This window comes from Gorilla gorilla, chromosome 11, assembly GCF_029281585.2.
Source record: "Gorilla gorilla gorilla isolate KB3781 chromosome 11, NHGRI_mGorGor1-v2.1_pri, whole genome shotgun sequence".
NCBI classification, from domain to species: domain Eukaryota; kingdom Metazoa; phylum Chordata; class Mammalia; order Primates; family Hominidae; genus Gorilla; species Gorilla gorilla.
Genome location: NC_073235.2, coordinates 132,090,382 through 132,114,861, shown reverse-complemented (window position 1 = coordinate 132,114,861; position 24,480 = coordinate 132,090,382). Strand labels below are relative to the sequence as shown.

The following is a 24,480-nucleotide window of genomic DNA, read 5'->3' as shown; positions in this document are numbered from 1 at the left end:
ACTTCCTTTCCTCCTTCCTGAGCCCTATTCTTAAGGCATTGAGAAAGAAATAAGGGAAAAGCCCAGCAAGGATGATTTCAGTGCCTAAAGGATGAGTCACTGGGTGTGGCAGTCCCTTGCACAACATGAGCTAAGTAATGAAGTGCAGAGAAAATTAAGTAAATACCATTCAGTTACTATTTGCTTTATGCATATTTTTCTTGAGGCTGTTGGGAAGTGTGGGCATATCATTATGTACATTCTTAGGCAAGATAGAATGTAATTTATCTTTCTCTCCAAAGGGTGGGGATAGGGGAAGGGAGAGAGGGAGGAGGGGCAGGAGGAGGAGAGAGAGAGAGACACTAATCTATTCATCCATCTTGGCATCCAGTGTAACATCAGCAGATATCCCACCTTTCAAATAGCATTAGATTTTTAAAGTTTTTAATAAAATTATAAAAAAATAGATACTTGTAAAAAAGGTGCCAGTAATGTAGAAATACACAGATGTGAAAATCAAAGTAATCAAGTCTCCTGGAAGTAATCCAGTCCCACTTCAGGCATTTGCGTACATACATGCACACACAGTCTTTTTTTTAAAAAAAAAGTAAATGAGAAGCTTTCTGTTTTACTTTACAGATTTTTTTAAAAAAATGCCTCTTCTTTGTTAAACGAGTGCTGAGCTCCATAGAGTTTTGTATATTTCCACAGTCAATTCAGGGTCACTCTCAACAGCCTACTTAGCAAACACAGACTCTGGGATGGGATTACCGGCAGCTTCAAATCCCAGCTCCTTTCTTACCAGGCTTGTGATCTTCGACTCTTTCCTCAGTTTCCTCATCTGTAAAATGGAGGAATAAGGATAATTGTCTCATAGTGTTGTTGTGAGGAATAAATTAGACATAAAGCATGCAGTGATGTCTTTGAGAATGAAGTCTAAGTATCACACGGCTTCCTCTCTCCCCTGCAGTTCTTCAAAGTAGAACTGGGACTCACTTAAATATCTGATTCCAAATCTTCACTTTCAGGTTGCTAATATTATATTTTCTCAAGGCCATCTAGATATTTTCTGTTTCTTTTGGAGACTTATAAAGCATTTGCTATTGATTAATTTATCTTTCAGGCTTTTAACTTTCTGTTCCCCAGGCTTTGGGACACGTAGGCAGAGAAAGTACAGATAAAAGACTATGGTGGGACCTATGGACAGTGATCGAATGTGTTACTTTCTCATAAGGCAAGTTTTTACAACAATCTAAAATCATGAGTGGGCACGTGTGTATACACTCACCCACACACACCCACGCTGGGAATCTCCCTCGCATTGTTCCAGAGAGTTCCGACTTTGCTTTCAGAGGCCATGGGAGCCAGAGAGTCCTGGATGAGTCATCCTGTTTTGCTTGTTTCTCTGCAGGAACACACTGTGAATTGTACAAGGATCCCTGCGCTAATGTCAGCTGTCTGAACGGAGCCACCTGTGACAGCGACGGCCTGAATGGCACGTGCATCTGTGCACCTGGGTTTACAGGCAAGTGATTCCAGGGACTGAGTTTTCAAATTTACCACAAAGTGCCCGAGATTGCAGATGTTAAAAAAACCCAAATCCATCATGAATAAAATATTGCAAAATATAAACACCATTACAAAATGTAAGGAGGCATGGCTTGGATGAAGATCTATTTTAAAACAACCCATTGTGTGAGCCTCATTAAATGAGGCTTTTCTGAGATGGTTGTTTGGTGTCTAGACTTACAAAGACTATCATTACTGTACCTTTCCCAGGCTAGGACTATGAAACATGAGAAATGAGCCATTACATGAACACTTGAGAAAGGTGATGGGTTAATGAAAGTCAGAAGATGGGAAGAAGGAAGAGGTGTGTCTTCTGTAGATGCTGCTTTCAGCTGCCATATTTATTTTTATTGCAAGATATAAAAGTGTCAAGGGAGAGTGGGATGGGAGGCGAGATTGGCGGGGCAGGACGGCTTCTCCAGAAACCTTGGTGGCCACTGAACACCGAACAGGAGGAGCCACTTCTAGATTGGGGGTTCCAGCCTAACTTGGGGTCCTTCTTCAAAGTCACCCCCTTATGAGCTTCAAGGACTTTGTGAATCTCCAAAAACAGATGTGAAATGTGGTTTGTACATGTATGTGCTGAGCTAGCCTCTCAAATGTTTATCAGATTCTTTTGGAGACTTAGAAAACATTTGTTATTGATTAATTTATCTTTCAGGCTTTTACCTTTCTGTTCCCCAGGCTTTGAACTTTCTGTTCCCCAGGCTTTGAACTTTTTGTTCCCCAGGCTTTGAACTTTCTGTTCCCCAGGCTTTGAACTTTCTGTTCCCCAGGCTTTGGGACACATAGGCAGAGAAAGTACAGGTAAAAGAAACTAAACCACCGGAGACAAAATGTTCCATCCCCTGCTTTTCCAACAGAACCCAGGGATCTTGAAATGTAGAGAGTAAGACAAAGTCTATGTTTTTAGAGTTTTGCTCAACCAACAAAAGCTTAAGTGTCACTCTGGATTGCATATTGGAAGAGGATGACATATCAAGTACCCACAGAAGAAGGTGGGCTCTGAAGCCAAAGAAAAACATATGTTATCATTGACTGGAGAGCACCTTGCTGTGTCCACCTCTCCCCTGCTAAGCCACTGTGGCCACCTCCCAAGCCCCGGAGAATTTCACAGAGCCTTGGTCCCTAAGCCATCCCAGGAGAGCCTCATCTGTGCTACTGGTGAAGGTGACAAAAGCCGAAGTGTAGGAAAAGCAACTTCTGATTTTCCTTCTATTTATCAGTGTCACAGCCTATGTTTTCCTTTTGGCTTTTCTTGGGACTGAGAAGTGGGCTCACTCCAAAAATGATTCACAGATGGCTTTGTTTTGCTTATAAACACACGCAGACATTTATACTCACCAGTGGAGGCAAACATAATATTAGGGGAAGCATCCTGGGTTTTTTTCCCCAGATATTCTTATCCCATGAGTAAAAAAAGCATAGAAGGAAAATTAGAAAATATAGGACTATGGAAAAAAAATCCCACCACTGAAAATTGATCTGCTAGGAGGTAACTGTTATTAAGATTTTGATACATTCTGATATCCAGAAATTTTCCTGAAGGTCTGTGTGTGTGTAGTATATAGTGTATATGCATACATATTTGAATATAAAAGGAGTCATACCACTCATACTATTTTATAATTTACTTTTTACTTAAAAATATATGTATATCATAAATGTGTTTTTACATCAAGGAATAGCTTCTGTTTTATTTTTACTGGCAGCCCTATAGTCCATTATATGAAATATTATGATATTTTAAAAGTTCCATCCACAATTCAACTTTTGGGCAGTTGAGAACTTTTCCCCATTATAAACAACATTACAAGGAATCTTCTTGTATTTACATCTTTGTGTACTTATCTTACTATTTTTAGTATAATTTTGCAGAAATAGAATCCCAGGGTACAGGAGAATACATACATATTTTGACATTACTCTCTAAGAGGAGAAAAAACAAACAAACATTGAACCGATATTTTCTCCTACCAAAAGTGCACAGGAGCATTTATTTCCTTGTCTTGACACAAATACTGAGAATTGTCATTCTAGTGGTCAAAAATATCATTTTAGTGTTGTTTAAATTTGTAGATCTTAGACTTATAGTAAGGTCGAATACTTCTTAAATATGTTTCTGGTTGTGTTTCTTCCTTTATGAACTCTCTATTCATATCCTTTGTCTGATTTTTTATGAGACCATTCATGCTAATCTTTACTCTTCTTGATTTGAAATAGCCCTTTATTTTAAGTATATAACAGTTTATCTGCCATAGGTTACACATATTTTTCCACTGTCATTTGCCTTTTAAATCTGGACAAAAGTATTTTGTTTTCCATATGTTATATTTTAGTTTTACATAATTACATATTGAGGTCTTGATTTCTTTTCATGTTTCATGCTGAAAGATTCTATATATCAAGAGTTTAGAAATATTCTCCTCTATTATGCTAATCATGTATGAATTACTTTTATGCATTTAAGTCTCTAATGCATTTGAAATTTACTTCAGTATTTTATGAGAAAATGTCATGTTTTCTCCAGAATATTTAGCAAAACTCCAACTACCTACTCCACATATATCTTGAAAATCTCAGAGACACCCCAAACTGAGATCTTCTTCTCCTTTCCTTCTTTAAATATCTGCTAGCTCATCAAATGGCATTACCATCACTCCCAGTCATTCTGGCCAGAAACTGGGTAACCATTTTGATACCATCTGATATGGCTAAGCTTTGTCACCATCTGATATGGCTAAGCTTTGTGTTCCCACCCAAATCTCATCTTGAATTGGAATCCCCATAATCCCCACATGTCAAGGGAGAGGCCAGGTGGAGGTAATTGGATCGTGGGGGCAGTTTCCTTCATGCTGTTCTCATGATAGTGAGTGAGTTCTCATGAGATCTGATGGTTTTATAAGTAGCTGGCATTTCCCCTGCTGGCTCTCATTCTGTCTCCTGCCGCCCTGTGAAGAGGTGCCTTCTGCCATGATTGTAAGTTTTCCGAGGCCTCCCCAGCCATGTAGAACTGTGAGTCAGTTAAACCTCTTTCCTTTCTAAATTACCCAGTCTTGGGTAGTATCTTCATAGCAGTGTGAGAACAGACTAATATACCTTCTTCTTTTTCCCTCTTACCTCCATCCAACTACCAAGGACTCCTAAAAACCTCTTAGATCTTTTCACTTCTTTGCAGAGTCAGCACCATGCTGCCTTCACCTCCAGCCTGCACCACTACAAGCCTTCCTATCTGGTCTCCTCACACCTATTCCTCCTGACTCCTAATCCATTTTTCATACTGCAGAGACCTTATGCATGATCATCTAATCTTATCACTCTTTACCTAAAACACCTGTTGGCATTTTATTGTCCTTAGGAAAAAGATCAAAGTCCTTAACATAATCTTTAAGACCTGAGTGGTCTGGCCCCATCCAGCCTTTCCAGCCTTGTCCTGGGCCCCTCTGCTTGCTGCATAACTGAACATACCATGTCACGCTCTTCTCAGTAAGGTGCCTTTCCTCCATCTCTTGCCTCTCAGCCCCCCTCTGCTCATCCCTTTACCCCTACACCCACCATACCCATATATACCCCACCAGCAATCTCACCTCTAGGCATTTTTTCATGAGACCCACCCTGATCTCAGGGCGCAGTGGGACTCACTGAAGTAGGTTTAAACATCACTCTAACTGCTTTTTGAAAACAAGTGGTCTATTCTATTCAGCCCTGATAGTTTTTCAGCCTACAGAGGACCACAGAATAGTTCATAAAGTCATTTAGGGGTTGTGCTGTTAATGCGTTTAACAGAAAACTGGTCCCAGGAGATGCTCCATGGAAAAAAGTGTTCTGTGGCCAAATAAATGTGGGACATGATACATCCCACGTGCAGATTCATAAAGGATGTCTGTGTGCTCAAGGTTCTCAGAGGTCTTACAGTAAATTTATCTTTCAAATCTATTTGATCATAGAACCATTTTTTTCCTTAAAGAGAATCTATTGTTCCTGAGAACTAGTGTTCCACAGGAGAGGCTGATAAAATATTAACTGCTTCCATACAAGGAGTATGGTGCTTCTGGTCTTGAGGTTGAGCTACCTTAGAATCAAATACTCTTTCATTGTACCTGAGGTTTAGCAGAAGTTACACTTGGCCAGCTACTGAGTGTTCAAAAACTCTCTACTTGACCGAGTGGAGTGAATCGGGCAAATCATTGCTATATAATTAGATACTCAATCCAATGTCATATTTACCATATTAAACTGACTTTCTTAGGCCATCAGATAAAGTGTAGGGTGTGGTATGTGGGGGACTCTGTCCTCTCTTGCTGAACCTAGGCTTCTGGCTGAAAATACGCTTCCTCCAGTCATCTGAACAGAGAGCCTCCCTGCTCTTCAAGCATTTCATTCCTTCTACACAGTTCTCTCCATAAGGCCCACTGTCCTGGCCTAGGTCCTGTCCACCCTTCAGTTACTGTCTTACTTTGGGACCACTCTTGTCACCGAAGCTTTGCAATTCTGCCCCCTTGGAATTATCTGGCTGAGGACCAGTGGATGGAAGGAAAGATAACCTGATGCAACATTAATTCTCTAGGACTTGCTTTATTTTTTTACCTGAAACCATAGACTGGACATAAGGTTACCGTACTTCAACAGGGAAGCCAAAGATTCTTCCAAGCCCATTGACATTGTCATTTGAACAGCTGGGACACAAGTGACCCATTCCTTTCTCACCAGAGCAGGAAATCCTTGTGCATTATTAAAGGTGGAATGATGTTACTATATCTTTCTCTCTGTCTTTTAACTCAACTATTTTTTGATATTTGTCTTTCAGTTCACAATAGAATATTACAATTTCTAGTTCAATTTTTATGGTAAAATACCATCAGTGCTTTAATTTCATTGACATTTTCATTGAATTTCTTTGATGCTCAGCATCTTTCATGTGGTTATTTGCTCTTCATATGTCTTTACTTGTGAATTATCTTTTCAAATAATCTGCCCATTTAAAAAATTTTGGTTGTTTGTCATACTATTGATTTCAAAGAATTCTTTACATATTCTGGATACAAGTTCTTTGTCAGGTATACATTTTGCTCATCCATGCATTTTTTTAATGGTATCTTTTGGGGAGTAAAGTTTTCAATTTTGGTAATTGGTCTAATTTATCAATTTTTTTTCTTTTATGGTTTGTGCTTTTCTGGTATTGTAAGAAATCTTTGTCTACTTCAAGATGGTGAAATTTTATCCGACGTTTTCTTCTAAAGTGTTTTTAAAATAGGTCTGCTTTTAAGTTTAGGTGTAGAGTCTGTTTTGAGTTAATTTTTGTGTACGGTGTGACTTAAGGATGGAAAATATTTTTCCCATGTAAACATCCAGTTAGTCCAGCATCTTATTGAAAATACAGTCTTTTCCCCATTGGATTTCATTGCCACATTTGTTAGAAAACAATTGATTATATATGGGTCTATTTTTCTCTGGCTAGTTTTTCAAAATTTTAGTTTGAGATTATTGAAGCTTTACCTGCAGTTGCAAGTAGTAATAGAGAGAGATCCAATGTAAGCTTCACCCAGTTTCCTCCAATGATAACATATTGTAAAACTACAGTACAATTTCATAGCCAGGATACTGGTTACCCTTTTCCCTTGCGCCACAACTGTCTTTAATTCCTGGAAACCACTAGTGTATTTTGCATTTTTGTAATTTCAAGAATATTGCATAAATGAAATCATATAGTGTGTAGCCTTTTGAGATTGATTTTTTTTCTACTCAGCGTGATTCTTTGGAGATGCATCCAGGTTATTTCGGGTCAATAATTTCTCCCTTTTTATTGCTGAGCAGTATTCCAAAGTATGGATGTCCCAGAGTTTGTTTAACCAGTCCCCTGTTGAAAGGAATCTGGATTGTTTTCAGTTTTCAGCTATTATAAAAAAGGTGGTGTAAACTGTCATATATAGGTTTATGTGTGAACATAAATTTTCATTTTTCTGGGACAATTGCCCAGAAATTCAATTGCTGGGTCATATGGTAGTTGCATGCTTAGTTTTATAAAAAGAGCCAAAGTGTTTCCAGAGTGGCTTATGCATTTTATATTCCCCACCAACGATGTCTGAGTGATTCAGTTTCTCTACATCCTTGCCAGCATTTGGTGTTGTCACTATTTTGTATTTGGGCCATTCTGATAGGGGTAAAATGATAGCTCATTGGGGTTTCAGTTTGAATTCCCCTAATGATAAATGGTGTTTAGCATCTTTTCCTGTGCTTATTTGATATCTGCATATCCTGTGAAGAAATGTTTCTTTCTGTCTTTTGTCCATTTTCTAATCCTATCACATCACATCAAGGCTACATACTGCCAATGAGATTTATGATCATTGACTTTGATGTTGATCACTTAGCTGAGGTAGTGTTTGTTAAGTTTCTCTACTATAATGTTACTCTTTCTCTCCCTTTCCATACTTAACAATTTGGAAGGAAGTGACTTCCTTCCAAAGAAAGTGTTGTGTAGTCCACACTTATCAAGAAGGGAGTTATGCTCTTGCTCTTTAAGGGTAAAGTAGCTACATGAATTATTTGGAATTCTTCTGGATGAAAGATTTGTTTATTCTCCTCCATTTGTGTATTTATTTAATCATTTATTTATGGGTTCATGGATATTTATTTTATACTTTAGGTTATAATCCAATACTTTTAAAATTTATTTTGTTGTTCAAAATGTTCCGGCTTTGGCCATTGGGAGTTCTTTCATTTAGCTCCTATACCTCTTTGCCACATCCCCATTAATGTGGTTAATTTTTTGTTTTGTGGCTAATTTTTTGTTTTTTAAAACATATATACCTTCTGGCACTGCAAGATGCTTCAGCCTCATCTTGTGTATTTCCTGCTCCAGTTCTAGAGTCATTCATTTCTCTAAGGATCTCTGGTTTTTTAAATTGGAGAATAGTATTAAAACCAAGATTTGGGTGCTAAGCTGTGCTTGTTTCTACTGGGATATCATTGCTTTTAGGTCCTCTTAGCTGACAAAGTGAGGAAGTACATGTGTATACTAACCCATGGACATGTGCTTATCCATAAATATTGCATGATGTAGTTATCTTTGTCTATATTAAGCTAAACATGAATTCACAGTGATGTCTCCAACTCTAGTTTGTTACAGCATGAATGGTTCTAGCCTTCTCCCCTTGCTTATTTGTAAACCCTTCACACCAACAACCAAATACTGCCTTTCATCATCCATCATTTATTTACTTAATTGTTCAATTTCAGTATCCAGGTATAGCAGTATCAGAATTGTTAACTTCTACCCTTGTGGGAAACAACTTTATGAACTAGAGTATTGTGTTTATGTACCACTTATTTTGCATTTAGTCTTATCAATGCTACCCATTTCCAAAGTCACTTAGGTCAGCTCCCCCCGAGAACCCTTTGTGAGGTTGTTCCATACATTTGTAATATAGTTAGAATCTTTTCTCACAGTTTGCATTCTTTCCTGAATCTTCTAACTAGAGGAGGCTCTTTTATTTACATTTGCTTATGTAAGTATAATTTTTCAAGCATCATTAGCTGAAAGGGCTATCTTTTCTTCACTGAATTGCTTTTGAACTTTTGTCAAAAATCAGCTGGCCATATTATGTGGGTCTATTTTGGGCTCTTCTTTTTCATTGATTTATGTGTCTATTCCTCTACCTTTATTATGTCATAACAACTGTAGTTTCATAATAACTATTGAAATTGGGCAGAATAATTCCTATCACCTTATTTTTTTTCCAAAACTGTTATAATTATTCTAGATCCTTAGCCTTTTCATATAAATTTTACAATAATCTTGTCTATACCTACAAAAGATTTTGCTGAGGAGTTACAATAAACCAGTATATCAATTTGGGGAAGAATCAATATCTTTACTATTTGGAGTTTTCCAATTCATGAACACAGTGTGACTCTCCACTTATTTAGATCTTTGATTTCTTTCATCAACATTTTTTCCCTGTACATGTATATCCAAGTATCCAAGTATGTATGTATATATGCATGTGTGTGTGTGTGTGTGTGTGTGTGTGTGTGTGTGTGTATGGTGTATTTTTAGTGATTGTAAATAGAATTGTTCTTGCTAGTAGATAGAAATATAATTGATTTTTGTATGTTTAAATTGTATCCTGTGACCTTGCTGAACTTACTAGTTTTAGGATTTTTTTTTTTTTGTAGATTTCTTGGGATTTTCTACATAAATAATGATGCCATCTGAAAAGAGTGGCAGTTTTATTTCTTCCTTTCTGATAGGTATAAATTTTACTTTTTGTCTTGTCTCACTAGCCAGAACTTCTAACACTAGGTTCAGTAAGAGCAGACATCTTTGCTTTGTTTTCAACATTAGGGGAAAAGCATTCAGTCTTTCACCATTAATGATAATGTCAGCTGTAGTGTTTTTTTAGATGCTGTTTATCAAATTGAGGAAGTTCCTCTCTATTCCTAGTTTGCTGATAACTTTAACCATAAATTGGTATTGAATTTTGTCAATGGATTGATATGATCATGTGATTTTTTTCTTTAGCTTGTTAATATGCTTGGTTGATTTTCAAATATTGAATTAGTCTTGCATGCCTGGAATATACCACCTGGTCATAGTGTATAACTCATTTTATATAATACTTTGCTCAATTCTATTTCCTAATATTTTGTTCAGAATTTTTGTATCTATAGTCATGAGAAACAAGTTGTTTCTCCAGTTGTTGTTTTAAAAAAGAAAGAAAACAATTTTGTGTTTTGTGAGAAACAAGTATTTACTATGAATGTAGACACAAAATAGTTTTCTTTCTTTTTTAAAAAAAATTATTATGTATTTGTCTAGTTTTGGTATTGAAGTAAAACTAGCTTCTTGGAATAAGTTGCGAAGTGTTCTTTTGTATTCCGTTTTCTGCAACCGATTGTATCAATTTGCTATTAATTCTTCTTTAAATAGTTGATAGAATTTACCAGTGAAAGCATTTGGACCTGAGATTTCTTTTTGGGGAGTTTTAAAGTTTAAAGTCTCAATAGTTATAAAAGTATTTAAATCATCTGTTTTATATTTGATGAGTTGTGATTTTTTTTGAGGAAGTAGTGCATTTTTTAAGTTGTTAAATTTACCTGTGGAGTTGTAATATAGTATGTCTATATTATCCTTTTGACATCTGCAGTCTTTAGTGATATTTTCTGCTTTATTTATGATATTGCTAATTTGTGTCTTTCTCTTTTTTCCTTTGTCAATCTTGCTAGAGTTTTGTCAATTTTGTTAATCTTTTTAATAAATAGCTTTTTGTTGCATTCATTTTCTCTATTGTTTTTGTTTTCAATTTCATTGATTTCTTCTCTTATGTCTATGATTTTCTTCTTTTTGCTTTGGGCTTAATTTGCTTTTGTTATTTCTTTCTAGGTTTTTTGGGTAAGATCTTAGAGTATTGATATAGGCTTTTTCTCACAGCTAATGCATGCGTTTTAGTGCTATAAATTTCCCCCTCAGTACTGCTTTGGCTGTATCTCACAAAGTTTATGTTGTATTTTCATTTTCAGTCAATTTAATTTTTATTTTTAATGTCCCTTTAGATTTCCTCTTTGATCCATAGATTACTTATGAGCATGTTGTTTATTTTTCAAGTGTTTTGAGGTTTTCCTGTTACTTTTTATCATAGATATCTAGTTTGATTTAATTACAGTGAGAGAACACTCTACAATTTCAACTCTCCTAAATTTGTTGAGGTTGTTTCATAGCCCAGAATATGGTTTATATTGGCATATGTTTTGTGGGTACTTGAAATTTAGATTGTGCATTCTGTTATTGTTGGGTGGCTGAGGTGCTTTGGAGGGTGGAAGTCCATGCTCTCCACTCGGCCTTTGGTGGCATGGGTGAGGGGACTTGCAGTTTTTTTTTTTTTTGTAGTGTTTGGCTGGAGTGGAGCAGTTATTAGCTATGATATTTTGTCTTGTTAGGCTGCCCCTATCTTGGTTCTTTGGTTACAGAGAACAGGCTTTCGTGGGAGTTTTGTTTTCTGCATCTTTTGACATTTCCGGGTTGCTGCCTTCTCCAGCACCTAATCTGGAATATATGAGGTCTAAAGAAAACTCAGAGAGCTCACAATCATGTTGTTCCTTGGGTCCTGAGATTACTAGCCAGTCTGTCTCTTTCTCTCACCTTCTTGGAATTTTCTTTTGTTTATTTTATGTACAATGTCTAGGGTTTTTACTTGTACTTGGTGGGAGGGATAGGGAAAATATATCTGCTCCTTTTTTCCAAAAGCAGAACTCTCACTCTGGCTGTTTTTAGAAGTTTTCCTTTATTACTAGGTTTTAGCAAATTGATTGTGATGTATCTGTTTGTTCCACGGTGGGCAGGTCTATGCAAACCCACCCCCAAAGTCTGAGGAAGGTAATAATATCTACCTACAAAATGGCACAATTCCTTCACACTAGACCTTCTGATTTCAGTAGTTACTTGGTTTTGCCCTTCCCTCATATTGACTACCCTCTTGGTAACCAGAGTCTCAGAGGTACTTTTTGTTGCCCTGGCATAATTTTCCCCTTTGTGGGTTGCTTTGAGGCTAGTGACCTATGCTCAGACAGACCCACATCTGAGGTTGGTTCAGCCTCAAGGCCCAACCATCACTCTCTTATACTTTTATTTTAGCTATGATAGATAACAATTAGCAAGGGGTTTAATATTTCACTTTTTCCTTATTAGTTTGCATTTTCTTACACATCCAGTGAACCACCTCCCCCAGAGTTAAATTCCTAAGTTCCATTGGTAACTTTTACCTTTAGCAACTGAGTACAGCACAGATGGGCTCCATACCTTAGGTGGTGACCATGTGACCACTGTGGAATCAAAAATTCCTCATTCCCCACCCTTTTATTCTTTCTGTTTCTGTCCACTTAGTTTTACCTATATCATTTTTTTCCTTCACTTTGAAACAAACTTTAAATAGCCTCTAAACTAGGTGATATTACTTTTCCATATTAACTAGCATTTTAACTCTTTAACTCTTAAATTACTGAAAAAATCTTGAAACTAGTTTTGGTTACCAAAGATTACTAAAGTCGTGTAAACTAAAAGGCATTTGTGTTGGTTTCTATCTTCCTGGTAAAATATTTGTCTGAAGCACTTACTTTTCTTTAAGCTAATTAATTAGAGCTCTTTTATATATTTTGGTAGGGATATATCACCCATGACACATATAAAATATAGACATACAGACACACAGAAGCAGATCTTATAGATTTATAAGATTTTTTGTTTGCCACTTTTCAGTTTCTTTCCCCCCTTTAGACTGTCAATCCAAAGACATGACTCTTAGGTGAAACAAGGTAGGAAATTTACATCTCAAAGGCAGAGAACTCAGGCTGCCATTGTTATCTGAAAACAAGATTGCCAGGAAAAGTGTCTCTTTTTCACTTAGTTTGTTTCTTATCTAGATTATTGGCTTTAGGATGGAAGCTTTTTTTTTTGAGACAGTGTCTTGCTCTGTCACCCAGGCTGGAGTGCAATGGCGCCATCTCCGCTCACTGCAACCTCTGCCTCTCCGGTTCAAGTGATTCTCCTGCCTCAGCCTCCCAAGTAACTGGAATTACAGGTGTGCCACCACGCCCAGCTAATTTTTTGTAGTTTTAGTAGAGATGGGGTTTTACCGTGTTGACGAGGGTAGTCTCGAACTCCTTACCTCAGGTGATCCGCCCTCCTCAGCCTCCCAAAGTGCTGGGATTACAGGCATGAGCCGCTGCACCAGGCCCAGGATGGAGCCCTTTAAAGCATGCAGTTTGTAGGGCTGAACACTTGAGTAGGTACAGCAAAAAGGCAGAATATTTAGATCCCTCAAAACCAAGGATCCCATTTTACACTGAATCCTGGGTCCCCCAAAAGAGGGAAACACTACAGGATTGGACAGTGCAATGCTTCCACGGTGCACGTCACTGCAAGGACATTCCCCTGAGGCTGATGGGCAACTCAACGCTGATCAGCCCACTCTGTGATCAGCCCATCCCCCAAAGGGTGTTTTATCCCATAGTAGGGCATGTTTCTGTAGCCTTTAGGTATCCAAACCACAGTTTTCTTATGTAAATTCCCAAAGAAATGAGTATCCCCCTGTAGTAATAATCGTTTTCGGCCAAGTGCCATCAACCACCTCTAAGACTGTATCTCTCACCTGCCAGTTATTACACACAGCAAAGGCAAGTCCTCTCATGGTACAAAGTAATCTCTGGCACCCCGCAAAACCAAACAGATCAGGTAACGCAACACAAAAGAGAGTCATGTTTTGGACCCAAGAGGAATCTGTCTGCTTATAACTCTTACGGTTCCATAAAGAAAAATAGAGGTACCTCCCACCAAGAGGAGTATTTTCTGTCTCCAAGGGATCCCAGACTGTCAGAAGTTCCTTTTTGTAGGTCCCCCATGTGGCATCGAGGGTGGCAAGAGGAAGGAGGGACAGACAGATGTAAATGGAGAAAACAGAATTCATTTGACTGAGAAGTTTTACGGAGAGAGAACAGAGACCTTAAAACAATACAGATGTATGTTTGACAATAGAGCTCTTTAGAAAATCTTTTCTAATTTTAATTCTCCCTCAAGCCATTTTACTTCGCTTTTGCTGCTAGATGGGCTCCCGTCCTCAATGGCCACAGAAGTGGCCGTGTGAGAGCAGTGGCTGCTCGCCATCCTTCCTTACTGCAGTGCGACAGATGGCTCCCACTTAAAAGTCACTCTAAAGACGCTGGCATTTTTGGGGTGTCCGTGTACCCACACACAAGCATCTAAAAGGTGAGCCACACCACTCCACACAGAAGTGGCTGCCACCTGGGATTACCCACACAGACGCTTCATTCCCTTTACCCATTTCTTGGTCTCTCAGCTCCTGCAGGCCTCTGCAAACCTGCCCCCAAAGTCTGAGGAAGCTGAGAGGCTGAAGAAAGAGGCTGACATATCCAGTTTATCAGAAAGAAATGTTTAATAGGGACTTACAAAGAGAAGCCTGTCTGTGTCTTGGGCAGTGGGAAAACAAGATGGCAGATCCCCACACCCACACCATTACCCTTCGGACCCAAGGCTTATGATCCACAGAGGGAGAGGTGGTTCAGAAGGGATGTGCAGGACAATCGAAGTACAATAACATCAAGGTTGTTTTGACCGAAGGGCAGGATTTATGGTAAGTATCTGTTCTTGTACAAGGAACAGTACATAAACTGGAATCCTCAGAGGCGTTCCTGGAACTGGGGTTAATCAGTATCCAAGATGCAGTTGCTTTCGCTTCTGCACTGTGATGTGTGTGTGTGTGGTTTTCTTGTGTTTATCCTGCTTGGGGTTTGTTGCACATCTTGAATCTGTGGTTACAGTTTTCATCAAACTTGGAAAGTTTTAGCCATTAACTTATTAAATATTATTTTTGGCCTCATATCCTTTCTCTAGGATTCTGAGTACATCTATGTTAGACTGCTTAAAATTGTCCAATGGGTCAGAGTCTCTGCTTAGTTTTTGTTTTTGTTTTTGTTTTTGTTTTTGTTTTTGTTTTGAGACGGAGTCTTGCTCTGTTGCCCAGGCTGGAGTGCAGTGGCATGAACCCGGCTCACTGCAAGCTCCACCTCCCAGGTTCACGCCATTCTCCTGCCTCAGCCTCCCAAGTAGCTGGGACTACAGGCACCCGCCACCGCGCCCGGCTAATTTTTTGTATTTTTAGTAGAGATGGGGTTTCACCGTGTTAGCCAGGATGGTCTCGATCTCCTGACGTCGTGATCCACCCACCTTGGCCTCCCAAAGTGCTGGGATTACAGGTGTGAGCCACTGTGCTCAGCTTCTACTTAGTTTTTTAAAAAGTCTTTTTTCTTTCTGAGTTTCAGTTTGTCAAGCTTCTATTCTGTTTTCAACTTTACTAATATTTTCTTCTGCAGTGTCTAATCTACTATTTTTTTATTTTTATATTTATTTTTTTTGAGACGGAGTCTCACTCTGTCACCCAGGCTGGAGTACAGTGGCGTGATCTCAGCTCACTGCATCCTCTGCATCCCTAGTTCAAGATTCTCTTGCCTCAGCCTCCTGAGTAGTTGGGATTATAGGCATGTGCCATCACACCTGGCTAATTTTTGTATTTTTAGTAGAGACGGGGTTTCGCCATGTTGCCCAGGCTAGTCTCGAACTCCTGACCTCAGGTGATCAGCCCGCCTCAGACTCCCAGAGTGCTGGGATTACAGGTGTGAGTCACTAATCTACTATTAAGACCAGTGGGTTCTAAAAACAATTTCAGATATTGTATTTTTCATATCTAAAAGTTCCATTGGGCTTGTTTTTTATTTTCCATGTTTCTGTTCGTTGTTTTTTATATTTTATTTCACATTTTGAACAAATTTTTTGTCTGCTAGCTCTCATCCATTGTTTCTGAATTTGTGTCTTTTGACTGATTTCCATGCAGTTATGGGTCACGTGATCCTACTTTGTTGCATGTCTAATAATTTTTGTTTGAATGATGGTCATTGTGGATTAAGTTGTTGAGTGATTGGATTTTATTGTCTTTTTTTAAAAAAAGTAATGGACTTTTTTTGTGTCAGGTAAGTAACTTGCTGACCTAATTAATCCTTTCAAGGTTTGTTGTACATTTTGGGGAGGTGAATGTAGAGTAGCCTTACTCTAGGGATAGTTGTGCCCCATTACTAAGGTGCGATCTTTTGTGGCTTCACTGACTGTACTGGGTAATCCATTAAATAGTTCCACTCTGGCTGTGCAAATCTGAATATTTCTCAGTCCTCTGTGAGTTTGGGAACTGCTCATCTGTCATTTTGTTTGCCAAGCTTCAAGTTACACACACACGTCTTCAGCAACAGCCTATGGGATGCAGCAGATTTCTGGTGCTCAATTTCTGAGTGGTTCTATCTTGTGTTGTGGTCTTTCCTACAAATTACAGCTACCTTGGCCTCCACGCACTCTGATCTTTGTCTCCTCAAGCCAGTGAAACCACTGTGTTCTAAATTAATTCCAGGAAGAAAGCCAGAATGATTGTGGTGCTCAGCTGTTTTATTTCCCTTCTTGCAGCAATCACAGTCATGGACTTCCTGTTGTCCAATGTCTTCATAGTTTTTTTTTTTTTTCATATATTTCATCTAGTTGTCTAGTTGTTTACAGTGGGAAGGCAAGACAGGTTCCAGTTATTCCATCATGATAAAAAAAGTTAGAAATAATTTTTAAAATTCACTTTATCTTGAATAAACTCTTAGTGAAGTATATGAAAGATTTATAGTCAAAGCACCCAGTCAGTGCCTGGCACATAGGAGGCATATATTTAATACTAGATATTATGATTATAGTAATTGTCATCAGTATCTTTTAGTGGGGACTCTGTTAACCCAAGGATTTACTAACAGCGGTGACTTTGGATGGTTTTGTCTTTTTGCATTTCTTAATTTACCCAAGGAAAGCAAGCAGAATCAGTATGCTTGTAAATCTACATAAGTACTACCAAATGTGATACCCACTGTACTTACATATTGCCTCATAGAAGGTAGTACATTGAAAAAAAATTTGGCTGGGCATGGTGGCTCAGGAGTTCAAGATCAGCCTGGGCAACATGGTGAAACCCCGTCTCTACTAAAAATACAAAAAATTCACTGGGCATGGTGGCACATGCCTGTAATCCCAGCTACTGGGGAGGCTGAGGCAGGAGAATCACTTGAACCTGGGAGGCAGAGGTTGCAGTGAGCCGAGATTGTGCCACTGCGCTCAAGCCTGGGTGATAGAGTGAGATTTTTGTCTCAAAAAAAAAGAAAAAAGAAAAAATAATTATAAAAGATTTGAAGTTCAGACCTTGATTGCTAGCCTTAGTCAAGTAGAAATTTCATTTTGTATTTTCTCAATAGATGTTATTCAAGAACAACAGTGGTTTAAGAATAATTGTTTTTTTTGAACTCAAATTTAAAAAGAGTAAGTGAGCCAACTAAAAGGTCAATTGGCTCAGGGCAGCAAAAGCTTAAAGATTTATTAGTTAACTATTAGCAAAGAAAGATAATACTGTATACTAAGAACTCTTATAATAAAATAAGTTAAAATGAATATTGATTGAGAATGGAATGTTGTGGTGTTGAAATGCATATACAAACATAATGCCATTAATATGGGGAAACGTAAATGAAGCCAAACTTATTTTCTATAATTCATAGTGCATCTTCAAACACTTTGCGTAAGACTGATAGCAAAAAGCATGATCACTGTAAGGCAGAGAACAACAGTCATCCTTGGGTGTCTTCTGGTTGAAAATTCCCTTGAGGGGCTCCATCATTTGAGTCACCTCATACTCCTATTGCCAGCCAGCATAGAACACAGCAAAGGCCTCAAACTGAGAGCCAGTTGAGGAATAACTGATTCAACTAGATGCGTAGGAGGGTTTGTCTATAAAAGAGGCCATTACAATAAACCCAACGAATAACTGATTCAACTAGATGCATAGGAGTGTCCATCTATAAAAGAGGCCATTAGAATAAACCTAAAGGTATCTGAGAACTGTGCATCACTCCAGGGTTCTGCCAGAGCACATATGTTGCAGAAATAGCTGTCAGCTAAGTGGGGCCCTGACTGGCATAGGGTTTATTTCATTAATTTGCGTCATTTAATCCCCAGTGTAACTGTAAGAATGTTATGGTGATGAAAACCAGAATGAGATAGGTTTGGCCCTAGTTGGATTTTAGATACTGTATTTGATAAATGTCTACAGAAAGAGTTCATCCTATTTTTTTCCCCACCATCTCCATTCTTACCAAATCTGTCCAATCTAGTGGATCCCAAGAACAGACAATTCTAGGGACCTTGGGCTTCCCCTGACTATGTTAGAGCCCCTTAGTGATCCAAGTGACTTAATACATGCATGGGGGCTGCCCTGGCTCCTGAATGTGGCATTTGCCTTTTTGGAGAAGCTCTGGACTGGAGCAGGCCTGGATGGACTGAACTGATAGCCCTGGGACTGCATAGAGTTTAGGAAATGAAAAGCATATGTCACTGACATTGGACTTCATGAAGCAGAGTGAGGCTTTTGAGTTTTGCCAGACCATAGCAGTAGGGAAATGTGGGCTGTTTCTGTAGCTGTTCTTGTAAAGGTAACAGAGCATCTCATTTCAGAATTTGCAGTGTTCAGATTGCCAGCTAAAGAAAGCTATTGTTTAGTAAATATCTCCAATTACACTTATCTTCCTAGATGGTTGGAAATTAGTACTGACATATATACTTGTTAAGGTCTTTGATTTCATCCTTTTAACATTTCTCAGCATGTTCCTGATCATATGTCTCTTCAACCAGTCTGCCATGTAATGCCATTTGTAATAGTTTAATCTATGACTATTTCTACTAAGAGTGATTGCCCCATTAATGGAAAGACAGCCTTTGAAATAGGCAATCAATTTCATGTTTTTTTCTATTGATGTAAGTGACAATATTTGTTGCAGGAAACAAATTCACGTATATATTACTGAAATATAATCAACCTAGTAGGATCTAGAAGTTGTAAATGTTTTGTTCAACAGATTTTATTTAAAAATTAAATAGTAAGATGCCAGGTATAGAAACAGTGTGAGATGAAACAGACATGGAATATATTAGTGTGAGATTCCTCCCCTAAAATGGCCTGAGTGACATAAAGTGGTTTTATAAACGTAAGGTAAACCAATAGCAGATAGAAAAGCAATTTAATGCTAATTAAATGAGCCCAGAAGTAATCACTTGAGTGTACATTGAAACATTGCTTTTGAAAATGGATAAAAATATCTGATTTTGTCCATATGCTTTAGTCCATGACCATAGCCATGCTAGGAGTTTTGTTCTCATCACTTTCTGCATTTATCTAAGCAAAGCAGGGCTTATTTTGAAAATTTCTTTTTCTCGTTTTCAAACTTTTGACAGAGGGAGTGCCTCAGTTTGAAATATCCTCTTCTCTTCAGCTTTAATGAGATGCCTTTAAATTTAAGAGGTGTGTGCATTTTGTAATGACTCTTAATGATGGCTTTAAAATCACTTGAAGATGGCTTTGTTCTAAGGTGGTGTTTGAATCACCGTGACATTGGCTCTGGACCCTGGTTTGTAATTTCTATCAGGTTCTCTCTGAAGCATGCAAAGGTGTCCTGAAAAGTTGGGTCTAGCCAGGGTCAGGAGCTGAAGATCACATTCTTCCTTATGGGAGAATGACAGACAGCTTCCCTTGGGCCACCATTTCTCAGAAGAGATTAGGTCAGGTTTAGACTAACCCCAGACTTCACAAGTTCTCTCCTTAGGTGGGCCTGATGCTCTTCCTGAGCACTGCAGGTCCCCCAACTTCAAGCAGAATCACATCCAGGGATTTGGAAAGTGGAGTAACCTCTCCAAATTGCCTCAGGCTGGGTGCACAGCTATGTCCTAGAACTATCCAGAGAAGAGTCAAATGTCCACTCTCACATACTCAAATACTTGGCTACAGAATAATCACGAACTGCGAGTTTTCAGCTTTCTGGAGTTTCAGAAAAATAACGAGATTCAGCTGATGAAATCCAAAATAAAATAGACTTCTTTAATAATATCAAGATCCCGACTTCACTTTTTCTGATCAACCCAGAAAGATTTATTCAGACATGGGAATCAACCTCACTTAACTAGCTAAATGAAGCTAGTTAACTAGTTAAGTAGACTAAAGGAAAGATTCTTTTTACCAGTGCTATCTATATATATATTTTTCCTTTTTAGTTTTACTGAAGTAAAAGATCCCTCGTCTGGAATTTTCTGAGAGTTCTGCACTTTATACAAACAGCAGGTTGGGCTCTATTGCTAAAGGTTATGACCCCTAGCCTTGGATCTTTATTTTTTGGCCAGAAAAATGACAGGAACCATGGGTGCAGCGGTTTCACCACTGCTTTTTCTTATCTCCCTAGGTGAAGAGTGCGACATTGACATAAATGAATGTGACAGTAACCCCTGCCACCATGGTGGGAGCTGCCTGGACCAGCCCAATGGTTATACCTGCCACTGCCCGCATGGTTGGGTGGGAGCAAACTGTGAGATCCGTAAGTATTTCTGCAGCTCAGCCACTGTTATTTAACATTTATAGCTGTTACTTAAGCATTTTCCTTCATCAAGAAGATGCCGACTGTGACCAGAAAGCCCCCGAGTCACTGGCAGATGAGGCAGTGAGTCCCAGAGGGACAACCGGAGCTACACTTGCCCCATTTTGGTGCTCAATACCCAGTTTAGCACGTTTGCCCCTGCATTCTGCTGCCCCCACTCCTTCCTGAGTCTGAAGCCAGCCTTTCCCCAGGATGAGAATTTTCAGATGTCATCCAGAGTTCACTGCTACTCATGCAGCCAAAAATGTGCTGAACAGAAAAGCATTAGAATCATATCAAAAAAATAGTCTTTGTGTTGAAAATTAAAAAAAAAAACCACACACACACACACACACACACACACACACACACAGAATGTAAATTACCTTTTTATTTATGTGTTCAAGTGTCTTCAAATGTATTAAGTTCCCTCTATTGCCTGGAGAAAAGTTCAGTGAAGACAAGCTTAAAAGAAAAGCTGAAAAACATTTTGGGCTGCTTAAAGCTGAGTGATCTCTTAGGGTGAACTAATAGAAGTTTGATAAATGTCTTAATCAAGATTTTATACCTTAAAACAATATATCTACTAGGATTGAAGTGAAAAATGAGAACTAACATGGAATTGAGCTTGCTTGCCTTTCCTTCCTTCCTTCCTTCCTTCCTTCCTTCCTTCCTTCCTTCCTTCCTTCCTTCCTTCCTTCCTTCTTTCTTTCTCTTTCTTTCTTTTTCTTTCTATTATACTTTAAGTTCTGGGATACATGTGCAGAACGTGCAGGTTTGTTACATAGGTATACACATGCCATGGTGGTTTTCTGCACCTATCAACCCGTCATCTACATTATGTATTTCTCCTAATGCTATCCCTCCCCTAGCTCCCCACCACCTGACAGGCCCCAGTGTGTGATGTTCCCCTCCCTATGTCCATGTGTTCTCATTGTTCAGCTCCCACTTATGAGTGAGAACATGCGGCGTTTGGTTTTTTGTTCCTGTGTTAGTTTGCTGAGAATGATGGTTTCCAGCTTCATCCATGTCCCTGCAAAGGACATGAACTCATCCTTTTCTATGGCTGCATAGTATTCCATGGTGTATATGTGCCACATTTTCTTTATCCAGTCTGTCATTGGTGAGCAATTGGGTTGGTTCCAAGTCTTTGCTGTTGTGAACAATGCTGCAATAAACATACGTGTGCATGTGTCTTTATAGTAGAATGATTTATAATCCTTTGGGTGTATACCCAGTAATGAGATTGCTGGGTCAAATGGTATTTCTGGTTCCAGATCCTTGAGGAATCACCACACTGTCTTCCACAATGGTTGAACTAATTTACATTCCCACCAAGAGTATAAAAGCGTTCCTTTTTCTCCACATCATCTGCAGCATCTGCTGTTTCCTGACTTTTTAATAATTGCCATTCTAACTGGCGTGAGATGGTATCTCATTGTGGTTTTGATTTGCATTTCACTAATGACCAGTGATGATGAGCTTTTTTTTCATATTTTTGTTGGCTGCATGAATGTCTTCTTTTGAGAGGTATCTGTTCATACCTTTTTGCCCACTTTTTGATGGGGTTGTTTGTTTTTTTTTTCTTGTAAATTTGTTTAAGTTCTTTGCAGATTCTGGATATTAGCCCTTTTCCAGATGCATAGATTGCAAAAATTTTCTCCCATTCTGTAGGTTGTCTGTTCACTATGATGATAGTTTCTTTTGCTGTCCAGAAGCTCCTTAGTTTAATTAGATCTCATTTGTCAATTTTGGCTTTTGTTGCCATTGCTTTTGGTGTTTTAGTCATGAAGTCTTTGCCCATGCCTATGTCCTGAATGGTATTGCCTAGGTTTTCTTATAGGGTTTTTACAGTTTTAGGTCTTACGTGTAAGTCTTTTATCCATCTTGAGTTAGTTTTTGTATAAGGTGTAAGGAAGGGGTCCAGTTTCCGTTTTCTGCATATGGCTAGCCAGTTTTCCCAACACCATTTATTAAATAGGGAATCCTTTCACCAATGCTTGTTTTTATCAGGTTTATCAAAGATCAGATGGTTGTAGATATGTGGCATTATTTCTGAGGCCTCTGTTCTTTTCCATTACTCTGTACATCTGTTTTGGTGCCAGTACCATGCTGTTTTGGTTACTGTAGCCTTGTAGTATAGTTGGAAGTCAGGTAACATGATGCCTCCAGCTTTGTTCTGTTTGCTTAGGATTGTCTTGGCTATGCAGGCTCTTTTTTGGTTCTATATGAACTTTAAAGTAGATTTTTCCAATTCTGTGAAGAAAGTCAGTGGTAGCTCGGTGGGGATAGCATTGAACGTATAAATTATTTTGGGCAGTGTGGCCATTTTCATGATATTGATTCTTCCTATCCATGAGCATGAAATGTTTTTTTCATTTGTTTGTGTCTTCTCTTATTTCCTTGAGCAGTGGTTTGTAGTTCTCCTTGAGAGGTCCTTCACATCCCTTGTAAGTTGTATTCTTATGTATTTTATTCTCTGTCGCAATTGTGAATGAGAGTTCACTCATGATTTGGCTCTCTGTCTATTATTGATGTATAGGAAAGCTTGTGATTTTTGCACGTTGATTTTGTATCCCGAGACTTTGCTGAAGTTGCTTCTCAGCTTAAGGAGATTTTGAGCTGAGACAATGGGGCTTTCTAAATATACAATCATGTCATCTGCAAACAGAGACAATTTTACTTCCTCTCTTCCTATTTGAATACCCTTTATTTCTTTTCCTTGCCTGATTGACCTGGCCAGAACTTCCAATACTGTGTTGAATAGCAGTGGTGAGAGAAGGCATCCTTGTCTTGTGCCAGTTTTCAAAAGGAATGCTTCTAACTTTTGCCCATTCAGTATGATACTGGCTGTGGGTTTGTCATATATAGCTCTTATTTTGAGATACGTTCTGTGAATACCTAGTTTATTGAGAGTTTTTAGCATGAAGGGGTGTTAAACTTTATCAGAGGCCTTTTCTGTGTCTATTGAGATTATCATGTGGTTTTTATCATTGGTTGTGTTTATGTGATGGATTGCATTTATTGATTTATATATATTGAAACCTTGCATCCTAGGGATGAAGCCAACTTGATTGTGGTGGATAAGTTTTTTTTTGTTTTTTTTTGTTTTTTTTTTTTTAGATGGAGTCTCGCTCTGTCGCCCAGACTGGAGTACAGTGGTGGATAAGCTTTTTGATGTGCTACTGGATTCGGTGTGCCAGTATTTTATTGAGGGTTTTTGCATCAATGTTTATCAGGGATCTTGGCCTGAAGTTTTCTTTTTTTGTTGTGTCTCTGCCAGGTTTTGGTATCAGGATGATGCTGGCCTCATGAAATGAGTTAGGAAGGAGTCCCTCTTTCCTATTGTTTGGAATAGTTTCAGAAGGAATGGTACCATCTCCTCTGTACCTCTGATAAAATTTGGCTGTGAATCCATCTGGTCCTGGGCTTTTTTTGGTTGGTAGGCTATTAATTACTTCCTCAATGTCAGAACTTCTTATTGGTCTATTCAGGGATTCAACTTGTTTCTGGTTTAGTCTTGGGAGGGTGTATGTGTCCAGGAATTTATGTGTTTCTTCTAGATTTTCTAGTTTATTTGCATAGAGGTGTTTATAGTATTCTCTGATAGTAGTTTGTATTTCTATCGGATCAGTGGTGATATCCCCTTTATCAATTTTTATTGTGTCTATTTGATTCTTCTCTCTTTTCTTCTTTGTTAGTCTGGCTAGTGGTCTATCTATTTTGTAAATCTTTTCAAAAAACCAGCTCCTGGATTCCTTGATTTTTTGAAGGGTTTTTCTTGTCTCTCTCTCCTTCAGTTCTGCTCTGATCTTAGTTATTTCTTGTCTTCTGCTAGCTTTTGAATTTGTTTGCTCTTGCTTCTCTAGTTCTTTTAATTGTGATGTTAGGGTA

At 38.4% G+C, this 24,480-nt stretch overlaps 1 protein-coding gene across 3 annotated transcripts in view; it reads left to right on the top strand.

The window, feature by feature from the left end:
- The window catches only part of DNER (delta/notch like EGF repeat containing), a 355,847-nt gene that overhangs the window by 304,568 nt on the left and 26,799 nt on the right, over positions 1-24,480 (top strand). For all 3 annotated transcript variants that reach the window (XM_004033309.5, XM_019022784.4, XM_055380616.1), the window contains 2 exons: positions 1,391-1,504; positions 20,416-20,547. In XM_004033309.5, the coding sequence (XP_004033357.1) occupies positions 1,391-1,504; positions 20,416-20,547 (246 nt within the window). The remainder of the gene's footprint in view (positions 1-1,390; positions 1,505-20,415; positions 20,548-24,480) is intronic.